The sequence below is a fragment of the Pongo pygmaeus genome, chromosome 2 (genome assembly GCF_028885625.2).
Source record: "Pongo pygmaeus isolate AG05252 chromosome 2, NHGRI_mPonPyg2-v2.0_pri, whole genome shotgun sequence".
Taxonomy (NCBI): domain Eukaryota; kingdom Metazoa; phylum Chordata; class Mammalia; order Primates; family Hominidae; genus Pongo; species Pongo pygmaeus.
In genome coordinates this window covers 62,225,039-62,238,969 of record NC_085930.1, presented here as the reverse complement: position 1 = coordinate 62,238,969, position 13,931 = coordinate 62,225,039, and the positions used below count along the sequence as shown (strand labels likewise).

The window sequence follows — 13,931 nt, the reverse complement described above, 5'->3', positions numbered from 1 at the left end:
ACAGGGACATTCAGAGGCCTTTGGCCCTTGCCCAACGTCCTGAGGCCAGAGAGCAGTGGAGTGAGCCTAGCCGTCCACAGGCTGTCCCGCCCACGTGCTCAGGATGCAGGGACTCACCGTAGGAAGAGGCAGAGAAGATGAAGGGCTGGCGGCAGTTGATGCAGACATTGCCCAGGTTGTTGAGCAGGGGGTTGTTGGTGGAGCAGCGGTAGCACAAGGGCACCAACTCCTACAAAACAGCCACAGACTCCCGAGGGGCCGGGGCAGGCACGTGTCCTCCTCCCCCCTGGACTCTGGCTTTGGGCCCCTGGGGCCTGGCTGCCAAGAGGAAAGGCCACCCGGGTGGGCAGGCAGGGAAGGGGCGCCAGGCCCTGGGGCTCCATGCCACGGGGAAGCAGGATAAAGGCCTGCCAAAATACCCAAGCCCTGTCACTTGGGTCCCCATGCCCAAGAAACCTGCACAGGCAGCGCTCAATGGCACTGTTCCCCTAGAAGGAATGACAGTGGCGGCTGCCACCATTAGCCAGCCATTTACCATGCTCCGGGCACCGTGCGGAGCACGTGGCCTATGCTGGCTCATTTAGCCTCACAACTACCTGTGGGAAAGGGGGAACCCAAGGTGCAGAAAGATGGGGACAGAGCTAGGAGAGGGTGGAGCCGGGATGTGAACCCAGGTCTATCTGATGCAAGTCCTTGCTCTGAGCTTGAGGGAGGGGGTGTGAAAGAAGGAAGCTGGCTGGGTTGAAGGAATGTGGGCTGGGAGTGTGGGGTAGATTTGCTGGAGAACTACAGCCTGGTTCCAGAAAGGGCAGAGGTTTCTAGAGTAAGAGTCAGCTCTGGAGCCAGGCCTGGGGTAAAGGCAGAGCCACCTGGGCACAGAGGTGTGGGGCTTGCCTAGGGGAGGGCAAGGAGCAAGGGAGGCCAGGCTGAGGGCAGGGGCTGGGGCCGGGGGCTGTGAGCGGGCATCAGGTGGACTGTGGGGAGAACAGGAGGTAGACAGGGAAGCACAGGGGAGCTGGCATGGCCAGGCTTGAGCAGGCGGCACAGAGCCTTAGAGGGAGCTGCAGCTGTCTCTCTTCAAACGGAACGCAGGCCAGGCAAGAAGGCATGAGATGGCCTCAGGGGAGAGGAGGAGAAGCCATCTGCCCAAGGGTGCCGCATCCTCACCTCACTGTCGTGGAAGGGCTTGGCGCGGATGGTCAGGGTACCCAGCTCGATGGACTTTTGGAATCTGGCAGGGATGTACAGGCCACGCAGCTTGTCATAGGCGTGCCGGGCCAGCCTGTAGGCACCGAGGGCCTTGCTCTGCTTGGCCAAGGTGAAGAGTATTTTCCTGCCGTGAACAGGGTTAAGGACAGCAGGGGCAACACCAGGCCCAGAAGCTGGCACTGCCTGTCCTTGGAGTGAGCCCCAGGCTGGAACACAGCTCGTGCTGGTGCCGGGAGGACAGAGGAAGGACCGTGAGGAAGGCTCTGTGCACTTGTGAGAGGTGAGTGTACTTCTCGGACGGCAAGGCCCAGGAATTTTTCCAAAGATAAAAATAGTGTAGTTTCCATTAATACTTTAACCTTGCTTAGCATCTCTGGGCCTGCTGATGGCTCATCTTGTACCCTGACTAGGCCAAAATGGCTCTTCCTGCCTCACCAAACCTGCCAGCCAGGCCCTCCTAGGATGCCTGGCACAAAGGGCACTCTGCTCTTACCCTGCCAGGTGGGGCCTGGTCCAGACTCCCTGGGGAGCCACCCTCAACCCTGCTCTGAGGCTCCTGGGTGTACCCCACTCTGTCTGCACGCCCTTCCCCGAGGGCCTAGTGGGCAGTTTCTGAGCGGCAGCCTTGCCTGTGCTCTGGGGCCCCCTTGGAGCTCCTCAGCCAGAGGCTGACGAGCCTTTGTGCTCTCCTTTCAGGTCACTTCCGATGTTGGCTGCCCCCAGGCCCTCCTGCCCTTCCTCCCACATCTCTCCCAGTGTTCCTGCTCCCGCCCTCTGCAGTGCAGCCCCGTCCACTTCAGTAGTTCTGTGGAGAGTTTCCTTCTGTGTCTCCAGCATGACTCCTCAAAGTCAGGGACTGTCAGGAGCCATTTCCAGGTCCCCAGGGGATGGCACAGGGTAAGGCTCGGGGTAGGGGTTCCATCAAGCTGTTGACTCAAACAGAACTTGCTGGAAAGGATGAGTACAGGTGCTCAGCCCCCACAGGCATAGCCCTGACTGCTCCTATGGGGAAAGACGGAGACGCATGCAGCAGAGGTCTGACTCCAGGAAGGCACCCCTTGATTTGCGGGTGTTTCACCTGAAATGTAAATAACGGGCCTGGAATCCTCTAGCAAGGCCAATTCTTACAACAAGGAGCTCTGGGTCTTCTCCAGTGGAGTGGGTTTTCCTTACAGAGGGAAGGTGGGGCTGCGGCTGGGAAGGAGCTGAGTACAGTGAGATTTAGAAAAGAACAGGGACAATTATGTCTCCTGACATCCAAGACCTTAAAAATCTGGATCATTGCCTGGTAATGATCCAGTATCTGGCTGCACAGGCCCTTCAGGCACCTGCTCTGCTTATGGCACCACTGTGGCCCTCGGTGGCTACAGAAGGAGAGGAAAACCCAAAGGTAGGCTCTCAGGCCTCGGGTCCTGCTGCCTCTCCGTCCCCTCCCACCCAGGGTCCCCTCACCCCCTCCCACATGCCTTGCTTGCCTCTCCATATGCTGGGTCCTCCCCTGGAACATCCACTTGGCCATCTTCCCTGGCTGCCTCAGCTTGCATGATGGACATCACCTCCTCCAGGTAAACTTCCCTGACCATGGCCCTGACCTCAGCTTCATTCCACCCTCAGACATAGCACACGTCCACCAAACCAGACCCTAACTTGTGACCTCCCTCTTTGATGGCAGCTTTGTCACCTGGTGCCTGGCCCAGGGCTTGGGGCACAGAAGGTGCTACGTATACCTGGGCTGAACAAACACTCCCTCCTCCCCAGTCTGGAGAAGTGCCCAAGGTTCCAAGCCCAAAGGCCTGGTGCTTCTTCCATTTCAGTCACACCCTCATCTGTGGGTTCTAGAAGGGATTGGGACAGTGTGTTGGCCAGAGACCCACTGCTGGGTTCAGCTCAGAGAGCCCTGAAAACTCATCTTCTCTTGGCCTAGGCCCCTGGGCCTCCCTGCTGAGCCTCTATAGCCAAACAGCAGCGGGTGGGTGAGTTCTCTCTCTTCCCTGAGGGCTGCTGAGAGAGGAAGGTTCTGCCAGGAAAGTGCTCTAGAAGGAATTTCTTGGGGCCATTAGACAAGAACTGGGGGAAGAGGGAGGGATAAGAGAAAGGATACACTTTAGAGATGCCCGAGGGGGTGTCCTTGGGCAGGCTGTGCAGCAGGAACCTGGAGATGTTGAAAAGAGTTTCAGGACGATGGACACTGAACGGATCTTCCTGCAGTGAGAGAAAAGCAAACAGGGATTGAGTTCCTCAACTGAGCTGCTGCTGGGCCAGGCCAAAAGGCAGACACCAATAATTCTGAGTGACATCAAGAGTGGCTCTGATTATTGAGCACCTACTGTGTGCTGGGCGCCATATAGCCACTGTCTCATCTGGTCTTTAACATAATAACCTTGTGGTATGCATTTTTACCCTCACAGTACTGATGAGGAAACCGACACCTAGATAGATGATTTGCCCAAGTCACCAACTAGAACACAGCTGAGCTGCTATTCAAACCCAGGTCTGATTCCATAGCCCAAGAATGTCTTTCTTCCAAGCTGTACTGCCTCTGGAGTTGGTAATGATTCCATTTCTCTGAACTATTCAAGTTGTCTCCAATTAGCTCTAAAAGAGAAGACCTTCTATGCAGCTTAGGACATAACCACTGATTCATATAAGCCTGTCTTTCAACAGAGGCATTTAGCCCTCTCCAGCATGAACCCACATGCCTCTACTGTGCTTTCCAACAGCAGCTTGACTGATGTGCCACCAAACGAGCACACATGCAGAGTTCCTCAACTGCTGACCCATTTCCCTGGCTCCTGGCATAGGCACTAACAGGAGGCAGTTAGCACACATTAGTGATTGGTCTTCATATCTAGAGGCTGCCAGAAGCTCAGCAGACAAATAAGGAGTTTTCTATGTGAGGGTCTACAAAAGGTTAAGAATACCTTATTTTGAAGGCATCTGGCACACTGTATATAAACTGAGATTGCCCATTTCTAATAAAGCTTTAGATGGTGAGGATTACAGCAGGCCAGCAACTCCTCTTTCTTGTGAGCACTTAAGAAGGGTCTTGTGAGGCCCTACTCATCACTGAGCCACCAAAACTTAACCCCTAATTGGTCTAAACTCCTGAGGACTCACTTTGCTCTACAATTCTTCAGTTCAAAGCTTAGCATTTTCTATTTAATTCACACGTAAATTTCTATACCTTTTGTTAGATCCAAGAACCCAAGAAAACCTGAGACCACATCCTTTCCAGGGTAAGAACAAGATGAAGTCTGCCTGTGGTTCTACTGCACTAGGTAGGGAAGCTAAGTAACGTCCCAGAGAGAATAGGTAGGAGGGGAGTCCTTTCCTCTGGGAAAGATGCCATGTATCCAGGAAGGACCTGAACTTCCCTTTCCAGTCTTGCCCTGAATCAGTGCTGCTCTGCTGGGCCCTGGATGCTGAAACACAAACTACCACTCACCTCCAGGCCTTTGCACAGGCTGTGACCTTTGCCACAAACACCCTTCCTAATCCTCCTCCACTTCACTTGCCCCATTTTTACTTCTCTCCCTCCTTCTGGCTGAGGGGCCACCTCCTCCAGGAAGTCTCTTCACAGGCCTCTCAACATTTCCCCTGAGGGATTATCCTGTTTGCTAGACTGGGACTGACTGCAGGGACAATGTTTTGTTCACCACTGTGTCGCCAGGTCTCATCACAGGGTCTGTCACACAGTAGGCATTTGTTGAATGAAGGAATGGCCCAATTAAGAAGATTCAGCTGGGATAAGGGCCAGGGCCCCAGCTGGTCTGAAGCCCCTTAGCTCCTAGTCCCATGTAGGTCCTGGAGCAGAGCTCAGCTGTTAGAGACAGGAGCCCTCAGCCCCATGCCCCAGGTGAGGAAGAGGACAGGGAGTGGCGAGAGAAAAGTCTGAGGGAAGGAGCTGAGAGCCAGGCTCTGGAGTGGCTTGGGCAAACTGAGGCTGAGCTGGGCCCTGACTTCCAGCCTAAGTTGTGTCTGGGCTCCTTTTGTGGTGGTTTCTCTCCAGGTGAGCACCTGATAAAGATGAGGGACCCTGAGGGGGTCTCGTTTCAGGAAAGGCAAAGACTGTAAGGGAAGATGAGGTCCCTTGAGACCACTGACCCTGCTGTGGGAAGAGATGTAACACTAGACTGATGGCCTGCACAGAGCCTGTCAGGAGTCCTTCTTGCCAGACTTTCCCAAGAGGCAAAAAATGTGCTGAGAGGTTAGCACAGATTAGAGGGGAAGAAATGCCCAAGGTGGAAGGCAGGGCATTTGAGAGGTCAAAGAACTGCAGGAAGGCTGGGTGTGGTGGCTCATGCCTGTAATCCCAGTGCTCTGGGAGGCTCAGGCAGGAGGATCACTTGAATCCAGCAGTTTGAGGCTGCCATGAGCTATGATCATGCCACTGCACTCCACCTTGGGCGACAGAGACCTCATCTCTGAAAAAAGAGAAATGCCAGATGCCCAGCTGGAGGGAGCAGGTCAGGGAAAGCTGGCATGAAGCCTTGCCTGGAGCAGCAGTAAGGATAGCTGCCACCTAGGGTCACTCTGTGCTAGGTACTCTTCCAATATTAACTCGTCTAATCCTCAAAACAATCCCATCAAGTAGATACTGCTGTTATCTGTATTTTATAGAGAAATAAGCCGAAGGCCAGAGAAGGTAGGTAACACAGTGTCATTTGTGTGTGAGGACTCTCGAGTTTACCCACTAAACCAACATACTAGCTTGCTTTCTCTAAAAGGAGAGAGGGAGGGAAAGGCTAGGAACACAGGCTCCAGTGCCAGACTACTGAGACTCACATATTGGCTCTGGAATTTGCTGTTTGATAGTAGAATACATTCTTAAATGTGGTTATGTTATACATCATTTCAACGGGCATTTCTCGCTTTATGTTTTTTTGCTAATGAGTTATTACTTACTGTTTATTTTAGACTATGCAAATGATGTTAGACAAAAAACAAATTCAAGCAATTTTCTTATTTGAGTTCAAAATGGGTCATAAAGCAACAGAGACAACTCGTAACATCGACAACGCATTTGGCCCAGGAACTGCTAACGAACATACAGTGCAGTGGTGGTTCAAGAAGTTTTGCAAAGGAGATGAGAGCCTTGAAGATGAGGAGCATAGTAGCCGGCCATTGGAAGTTGACAACAACCGAGAGCAATCATCGAAGCTGATCCTCTCAACTACAGGAGAAGCTGCCGAAGAACTCAACATCAACCATTCAACGGTTGTTTGGCATTTGAAGCAAATTGGGAAGGTGAAAAAGCTTGATAAGTGGGTGCCTCATGAGCTGATCGAAATGAAAATATAGTCATTTTGAAGTGTTGTCTTCTCTTATTCTATGCAACAACAAAACGTTTCTCAATCAGATGTGAGGTGTGACAAAAAGTGGACTTCATATGACAACCGGTGATGACCAGCTCCATGGCTGGACTGAGAAAAAGCTCCAAAGCAGTTTCCAAAGCCAAACTTGCACCAAAAAAAGGTCATGGTCACTGTTTGGTGGTCTGCTGCCGGTCTGATCCACTACAGCTTTCTGATCCTGGTGAAATGATTACATTTGAGAAGTATGCTCAGCAAATCAAGGAGATGCACCAAAAACTGCAACACCTGCAGCTGGCACTGGTTCACAGAAAGGGCCCAATTCTTCTCCACCCACCTGACTGCACATCACACAACCAATACTTCAAAAGTTTAATGAATTGGGCTACAAAATTTTGCCTCATCTGCAATATTCACCTGACCTCTTGCCAACCAACTACCACTTCTTCAACCATCTCAACAACTTTTTGCAGGGAAAATGCTTCCACAACCAGCAGGATGCAGAAAATGCTTTCCAAGAGTTCATCAAATCCCAAAGTATGGATTTTTATGCTACAGAAATAAACAAACTTATTTCTCATTGGCAAAAATGTGTTGATCATAATGGTTCCTATTTTGGTTAATAAAGATGTGTTTGAGCCTAGTTATAATGATTTAAAATTCAGTCTGAAACCGCAATTACTTTTGCACCAAACTAATAACCTCTGAGACCCCTCTGTCTAGGGCTTGCTTCATTCTCATCTGTAAAATGGGGGTGACAGTCCTTCCCTCAAAGTGTGGTTGAAAGGAGGAAATGACTTGATACAATGAAGCCCTCAGTACATTGCCTACTAGGTACTAAGTGCTCAACATCTGTTGGGTGAGATACAGTGGATGAAGAGGCTGTTGACAACCCATCACCTGTTCCCCATTGCCACCAGAGAGATTTAAAATGGCTTTCTCAAAGGAATCAGGGAGTGACTAAAAAGAACTACTTGGGTTTCTGGAGACCAAGCCAACACTCTAGTTTCACAGAGAAGGAAACTGAGGGACGAGGGAAAGTGAATTGCTGAAGAACACACAAGTCACTGACAGGGCCAGGGAGGGATCTCGAGCCTTTGGTTAACCTGGGCCTTCGCCCTACTGAAGGAGAGGGCCTCATGGAACTCCCACCCCCCCTTGCTGGTTAATGCAGAGTTTCCCTGAGTCATCAAAGCCTGCACTGAGGAACTAGCAAGGCCCATTCCAGCTCTGGATTACAATTCAGAAGCCCACTGCTTGATGAATGGCAGACAAATAGTCAATCAAGGAAACTCAAACTTTTTCTTCCCAGAGGAGACCAAGATTCCTCAGCAGTTCACTGTGACCAGTGGGTTACATTCCATCCAGTCTGCTGCTCTTTAGATATGCCTGGGACCCCTAGCTCAGGAGATGGTACCCTCAGGTGCTGGTGACCCAGCCACCTTACCGTGTGGCGATGGATGGCATGGTAGCCATGGTACAGCTCTGCCAAACGCTGGAAGTGGTAGAACTTGCCAAGCATTGTGTCCTTCTGGGCAGGATCTGCTGTGTGCAGCGGGTGGGAGGGGAAACGTGTCAAACAGTGTCTGTGGCTGCCAACTGGCCCCAGGAGGAGGGGCCAGGCAACAGTACTTTTGCCAGCATCAGTTCTCCCACCACACAGTGTCTGTGCCAGGGTGAGGGACAAAATGTAGTGAGGGGAAAAGCACTCTGCTTAGGAGTAGGGCCACTCCAGGATGGTGAATTCTTAGGTGGACAAGGCATAAGGCCAGGGAGTTTGAGGATATTTTTTTCCAGATCTCTCACTGCACCCTCCCAGGTTATTCCCCTGGGGGAGCAACAGCTGCAGCAAGACCCCAGACGTGTCAGAAGAGCCTGCTGGGACAAGGGCGGGCAGACACCAACTGTATTCATGCTCACCTTATGCCTCTTCCCTCTGCTGCTCCTATCAGAAGCATAAGGCACTGGCCCGAACAGAAAAATGCGACCTTACACCTAGGCTTGACAATTTTCAAACTGTAAGCATGACTCTGTGAGGCTCCCAGCAACCAAAGGGACCAGGACAAGGGACTCCCACAGGACAGATGGGCATGCAGAGCTCAGGAAGCATTGTGACTTGCTACAAGTCACCTGCAGCCTCCATGCTAGTGTTTTTCCCACCCCTGCATGTGGCCTTGTCCAGTGGAGAAGAACATCTCCTTGTCTCTTCCACTTCCAGGACTCCTTCAGTACATCATGGGAAGTCTTGTGAAAGAAAGCAATATTGAAACTGTTTTCCTGACTGGGATGAGTAAGAATCTGGAGTGTGTTATTGTAAAGCCATCTCTTGTTCATCTTCTCATTTAATTAAAAAAATTTAAAACCCAGTGCTCACCCAGGTCCAGCTATGGGCTCCCAGGTAGCAGGGGAGAGATATGCTCTGAATTAGCAATGCAGGGCTGGACCTGCCAACCATACCCCCAGGACGGTCCTCATACCATTCTGATGGGCAAACTGGAAAAAGATGATACACCAGATTACGCCACTGCAAGGCAGGCTTATGGACAATACACCCAATAAGCAAGCCCAGGGCTTTAATTAAAATGTCCCAGCTCTTCTGATGTTTATCTTGGTGTCAGAGTGGGGCTTGGGAAAACAGTGGTCTGGCTGATGTTTACACACCTTGAGCTATATCGAGGCATTGCATGGACAGCATCCAGTAATAATAGGCAGCATCATTAAACCTGCTCTCTGCCACGGCATTGTTTGTGAGCTGCTCCAGCACCTGGACCGCTTCTCTCTGTCGCCCGGCCTTGTGGAACGCTGTAGGAGCGGTGGAGGGAGGAAAAAAGCACATGCTATTTAGGAAGTCACACAGGAGGCAGGATGGAGCTCTGTGGGGCTTGCACAGGGCTGCTTTGGAAGTAGGACACTCATTGGAGCATCTGCAGTGCTTCGTTGCTGGGATGGCACTTCTCTAAATAACCGAGGCTACATCCTGGAAAAAGTACAGTGAGATAAATTCCTTTTTGGCTGAGAAAAGGCGACTGACTTTGAAAAGCATGGCAGAAAGGAAAAACTGGAGGGGCCAAATTCCAGGGCAAAGTGTAAGAGTGAAACTTGCTCATCTTCAGTGAGGTTCTGCCCCCTGCTCATTCCAGGGCAAAGTTTTGTGACTCCTAAGGTGATACAAACAGGACCTGCCACTTTACTGCGCTTGGAGGTAAAATGCTTTTGTTGCTAATCACCTCACTGGATCCTCACCACAGACTTATGAAGAAGGAAAATTATCCCCCTTTTTATGAACAATGAAATGGGCTTTGCAAAATGGAGATAAAGTGTCACACCCAAGGTCCCAAAACCAAGCCCAACTCAAGTCCTCAGTTTGTCTTCAAATGACTGCTTTTCAATGACCACTTTGAAGGATCTGCCTCAGTTCTCACAACCATTTGTGAAAACAAGCAAAAAAACTCTCAATCGTTCCTATACTGTTTAACAGATATTTTCTGAGTACCTACTACGTGGCCAGCCCCTTGAGATGTTGGTGCCTGCCAGTGAAGCACTTGTAGCCATGACACTTGCCATATGAGAGCACTCAAATGATCCTAATCCTCCACCTTCAGAGAAGGAGAAGGTCTGGCCTTTGTTCCATTCTCATCTACAACCTCTTGTCTGAGTACCAAGTTACTATAGTGATGGATTCTTGGAAGGGCAGACACAGACAGATGGATAGGTTGATGTGTTTTGCCCAAACATGCAGATACTTCAGCAACTGGGTGCTCTGGAAATGCTGAAGCAGCAGAGAATGCGCTATCCTTCAATGAGGGCTTTCGGTCGAGGAGCTCCAACAGGGAGACATTTGTTCTGCAATGTGTCCGGAGGGGGCAAGAGTTACCATATAGAAGTGTAAATCAGATGCTATGGAACATCAAACATCCAACTTCAATTAGAAGGCTAAATAGGCAGCAAAACAGAAAAATCAAGTTCCCCAGTCAGAGAGGTACTGGTCCAATTCTGGCTCTGCTGCTGACTAGATTTGTGACTTGGCATGGCACATTTAGCCTCTTCATCCTTGCACAGCTGTTGGCAAGATCCAAGGTTACATAGGTTAAGTGCTCAGCCAGGGCCTGACACAGAGAGGGAAGTCAACTTTAAAAAATATGATTAATAACATCAGTGAAAGTTCTATACTTGCTTTGGCTCCTATTTCAGATGCTGTTGTATGTTGTGTGCAGCCCATTTTACCAATAGAAATCTTGAGGAGCAGAAGTCACCCGTTTATCTGAGCCAGAAATAGAAGCTGAGTTTCTATTCTCAGTAGAGGTTAGACCATGCCTCACACTGTGTGGCAGTCCTCCCTTATTGTCCTCATGGCACCCTGGCTCATTACCTCCCTGCCACTTCCTAGCTATGAAACTTCAGGCAAATTTCTTCACCTCTTTACCCTTCAGTTTTCTCATCTGCAAAATGGGAATCATAATGATGGTAGCTATACAACAGGGCTGTTGCGAGGATTAAATGGGAAGATACACTGCAGTGCACAGCACTTTGCTCAGTAACCACAGAGGCTTAGAGAGGAGGCAGCACTTCTTAAGGGCCTGTGGCAAGTGAGTGTGGCCCAGGAGGGTGTGACTCCAAAGCCAATGGTCTTTCCATGCTCCACAGTCTTTCACCACCAAACAATCACATCCCCAGGATGAAGTCATCTATCTTGGGATCTACAGATGGGAAGGGCTTGGTAGCCTTCCTGAAATGTATGTCTTGGCAGTGACTTCTCCTGCTCCTTCTAGAAGGTGACAGTCTGTGTTGCCTACCTTTCTGGGCTTCCTCAAAGCGATCGTTCTCTGCTAGCCACTGAGCATACGGCACGTAGATGTCATCCTTAAACTCAGGATGCTTCTCACCCAAAGCAAAGGCCTGGGGGAAGGAGCAAATGAAGTCTTAATAAAGCTGCCCCTGCAGCCCCCATGAAAACACTGTACTTGGCTGAATCCATTAGGGACGTCATATTTTGCCAGCCTGACAACTCAGAGGGGGAGGGTGCCCCCCCCAAAACTACCCACAGAAACGCAAAAACAAATCAGCTCTTCGAAAACAAAAGGCAATTAACAGCAATATGCAAGCGACTGGATTCAGTAACAACACAGTCTGTTTCTGGACTACAGAAGCGGCACAGAATCGGAAACATTTTATTTTGAGGGTTTGCGTGGGCTCCTGTAGTGCTGCAAACAGATTTCTTTTAATTGCGGGCGACACCTAAGGAAACAGAATTGACATTATCATCATCACCACTTCTTATCAGTTTGTCAAAGATGACTGTGGGCTTCGTGCTGTATGGACCCACTGACTGCTTCTCACCTAAGCCCCAGAACCACCTGTCAGGCCAGGAGAACCGGACATGAGCCATGGGGAGAAAGTCTGCCTGATGCACAGCGAGGTCTGAGTCATTCTAAGATGCTCTAATCTATGCTGCTTGAGAAATCTAATAAATTTTTTTGAAAAGGCACCATTGCCTCTGTCCCTAGCCCCACCTTTTCTCATGAGTGACCTCATCACCTCACCAAATGGAGCCGTTCAGAGAGCAGACAACAGTCAGACGGCTCCTCTCAGTGAAGGCTTTGCTCTCACTCTAAACTGGACCACGATGGGTGGGTGGGTGAGTCGGGGGAGGATCTTGGCACAGCCCCTAATCCTCTCAGGGATGGATTTCTCTGCAGGGAACAGGGAGCCAGTGAGCTGGAGGGTGGGGGTTGAGCCACAGAAGGGGCAGCATCAGCTGCTTCCGCCAGCCTGAGGCTGGCCACCTTTCTCGCTGGCCTGGCGAATTCTTTACAGCCCCTGACACCAGAGAGAAGTAGTGGTTGTGGGGTGGGGGCAGAGAAGGGAGGGAAAAAACTAGCCCCTGAAATGGCTCTCACAGTCTGGTTCTGGAAAGCACAGATGGTGCTTTCTGCCAAAATGCTACCCAGCAGGTTTTAAATGTCACGCAGGTGCATCTCCACATCAGCCATGTGTCTGAGCCTGTGGTGCTGGTCAGAGGCAGCTCAGCCCAACGGCAGGCACTGGAGCTGTCGTGTTCACACTCACATCCCCGGTGCCTGTCACCACCCTGGCACAGAGCTGGCTGTCAGTAACGATTTTCTCAATGACTGAATGAAGGGACAAGTGGAAAGGCCCTCCACGATTCTGTGGCTCAGAGAATTCAAGGTTAAGTTACCTGACTGCCAGCCCAATGTTCCTTCCATCGTAAGGGCAGCTTCTCTCCCTCTGAACCCCAAAGGGCCCCTGTACCCACCCGCCTGTGTCCCAGGGCCCAGGTGGGGCCCCAGCCCACGAGGCCTGCTTTCCCCTCACCTCATCCCAGCGCTGGGTCTCCACGTGCAGCTGCACCAGGGCCTTGAGGTCACCCATCTTCAGGTAGGTCTCAGCAGCATAGCCAGGGCTGTCCAGCTTCTTGAGGTAGGTAGCGCACAGCAGCAGGGGCTCACGCTCAGCCTTGTCCAGCTTGCGGGCGATGTCGATCAACCTGGAGAGGGAAGGGGCAGGTAGGAGGGTGGGCTCTGGGTCTTGTCAACGGCAAGCCATATGTCCACCCATTCTGCGGTCCCCAGTGTTGATACTGTGCCATGGCCCATGGGAGTCGCTCAGTGGGTAGTTATTAAATGCATGAATACACACTCCAGAAACATCACCAGGGTCTGGGAGAGGTGGCCTTTACAGGATCCTGTCAGCCACCTTGTGTGTCTTTCTCGGAAGTCACTGAGCTATCCAGCAGGGTATAGAAACGATTATCTCCTAATCCCCTACCAGGTACCCAGATGATGCCATGAGCCTTCTCATGCGTGAAATCAGAATCTTCACCACCCTAAGAGGTGGGCATGATTATTTCCATCTCTCAGATGAGAAGAATAAAGTCTGTGGGGAAGATGAAGCACCCAGCCCAAGACTGGGCCCAGCACTCTTTCCACCACGGGTGCAGGAATTCTCACGGAAAAGTGGATGCCAAGGCGTAAGAATACCTCAATGACTGCCCTCTAAAGGAAGAGGTGAGTGTGGGGCCTGCTCTGAGCTCTGGACAAAGGCCTGCAGGAAGTCTTCCCTGCCCTCCTGGCCAATGTGCTGACCAAAGAGGGAGGAGCTGCAGGGACCCACTGGCTCACCACTGCTTCCCCATGGTGAGCAGCCCTCCCATTGCTCATGGGGACATGAGGCCTGGATAGAATGCACTTGTTCTCTCTGGTCAGGCTGGAATTTGGAGTCAAACTAACTCTCCCAGGAGAAAGGGTTCTACCCAGGCTAGTCTTGGTGAGAAAGGAAGGAGAAGCAGCTGTAACGAATCCCTGTCTCAGAGACAGGCAAGGCACGGAGGCCTGTCAGTCTACACTTAGAATAATAATGGCATCTAAAAATAACACTGCTCAGCAGAAAAAG

The 13,931-nt window shown here is 51.0% G+C and overlaps 1 protein-coding gene across 42 annotated transcripts in view; it reads right to left on the bottom strand.

Moving 5' to 3' along the window:
- Positions 1-13,931, bottom strand: part of IFT122 (intraflagellar transport 122) — a 79,437-nt gene that overhangs the window by 4,314 nt on the left and 61,192 nt on the right. For 23 of the 42 annotated variants that reach the window (XM_054482188.2, XM_054482179.2, XM_063662636.1 and 20 more), the window contains 7 exons: positions 12,855-13,026; positions 11,315-11,417; positions 9,183-9,323; positions 7,969-8,066; positions 3,311-3,411; positions 1,168-1,333; positions 118-229 (listed from right to left, as the gene is read on the bottom strand). In XM_054482188.2, the coding sequence (XP_054338163.1) occupies positions 118-229; positions 1,168-1,333; positions 3,311-3,411; positions 7,969-8,066; positions 9,183-9,323; positions 11,315-11,417; positions 12,855-13,026 (893 nt within the window). Of the gene's footprint in view, positions 1-117; positions 230-1,167; positions 1,334-3,310; positions 3,412-6,087; positions 6,742-7,968; positions 8,067-9,182; positions 9,324-11,314; positions 11,418-12,854; positions 13,027-13,931 lie in introns of those variants that run through there. The other 19 variants (XM_054482189.2, XM_054482180.2, XM_063662638.1 and 16 more) reach the window with 3 other exon arrangements.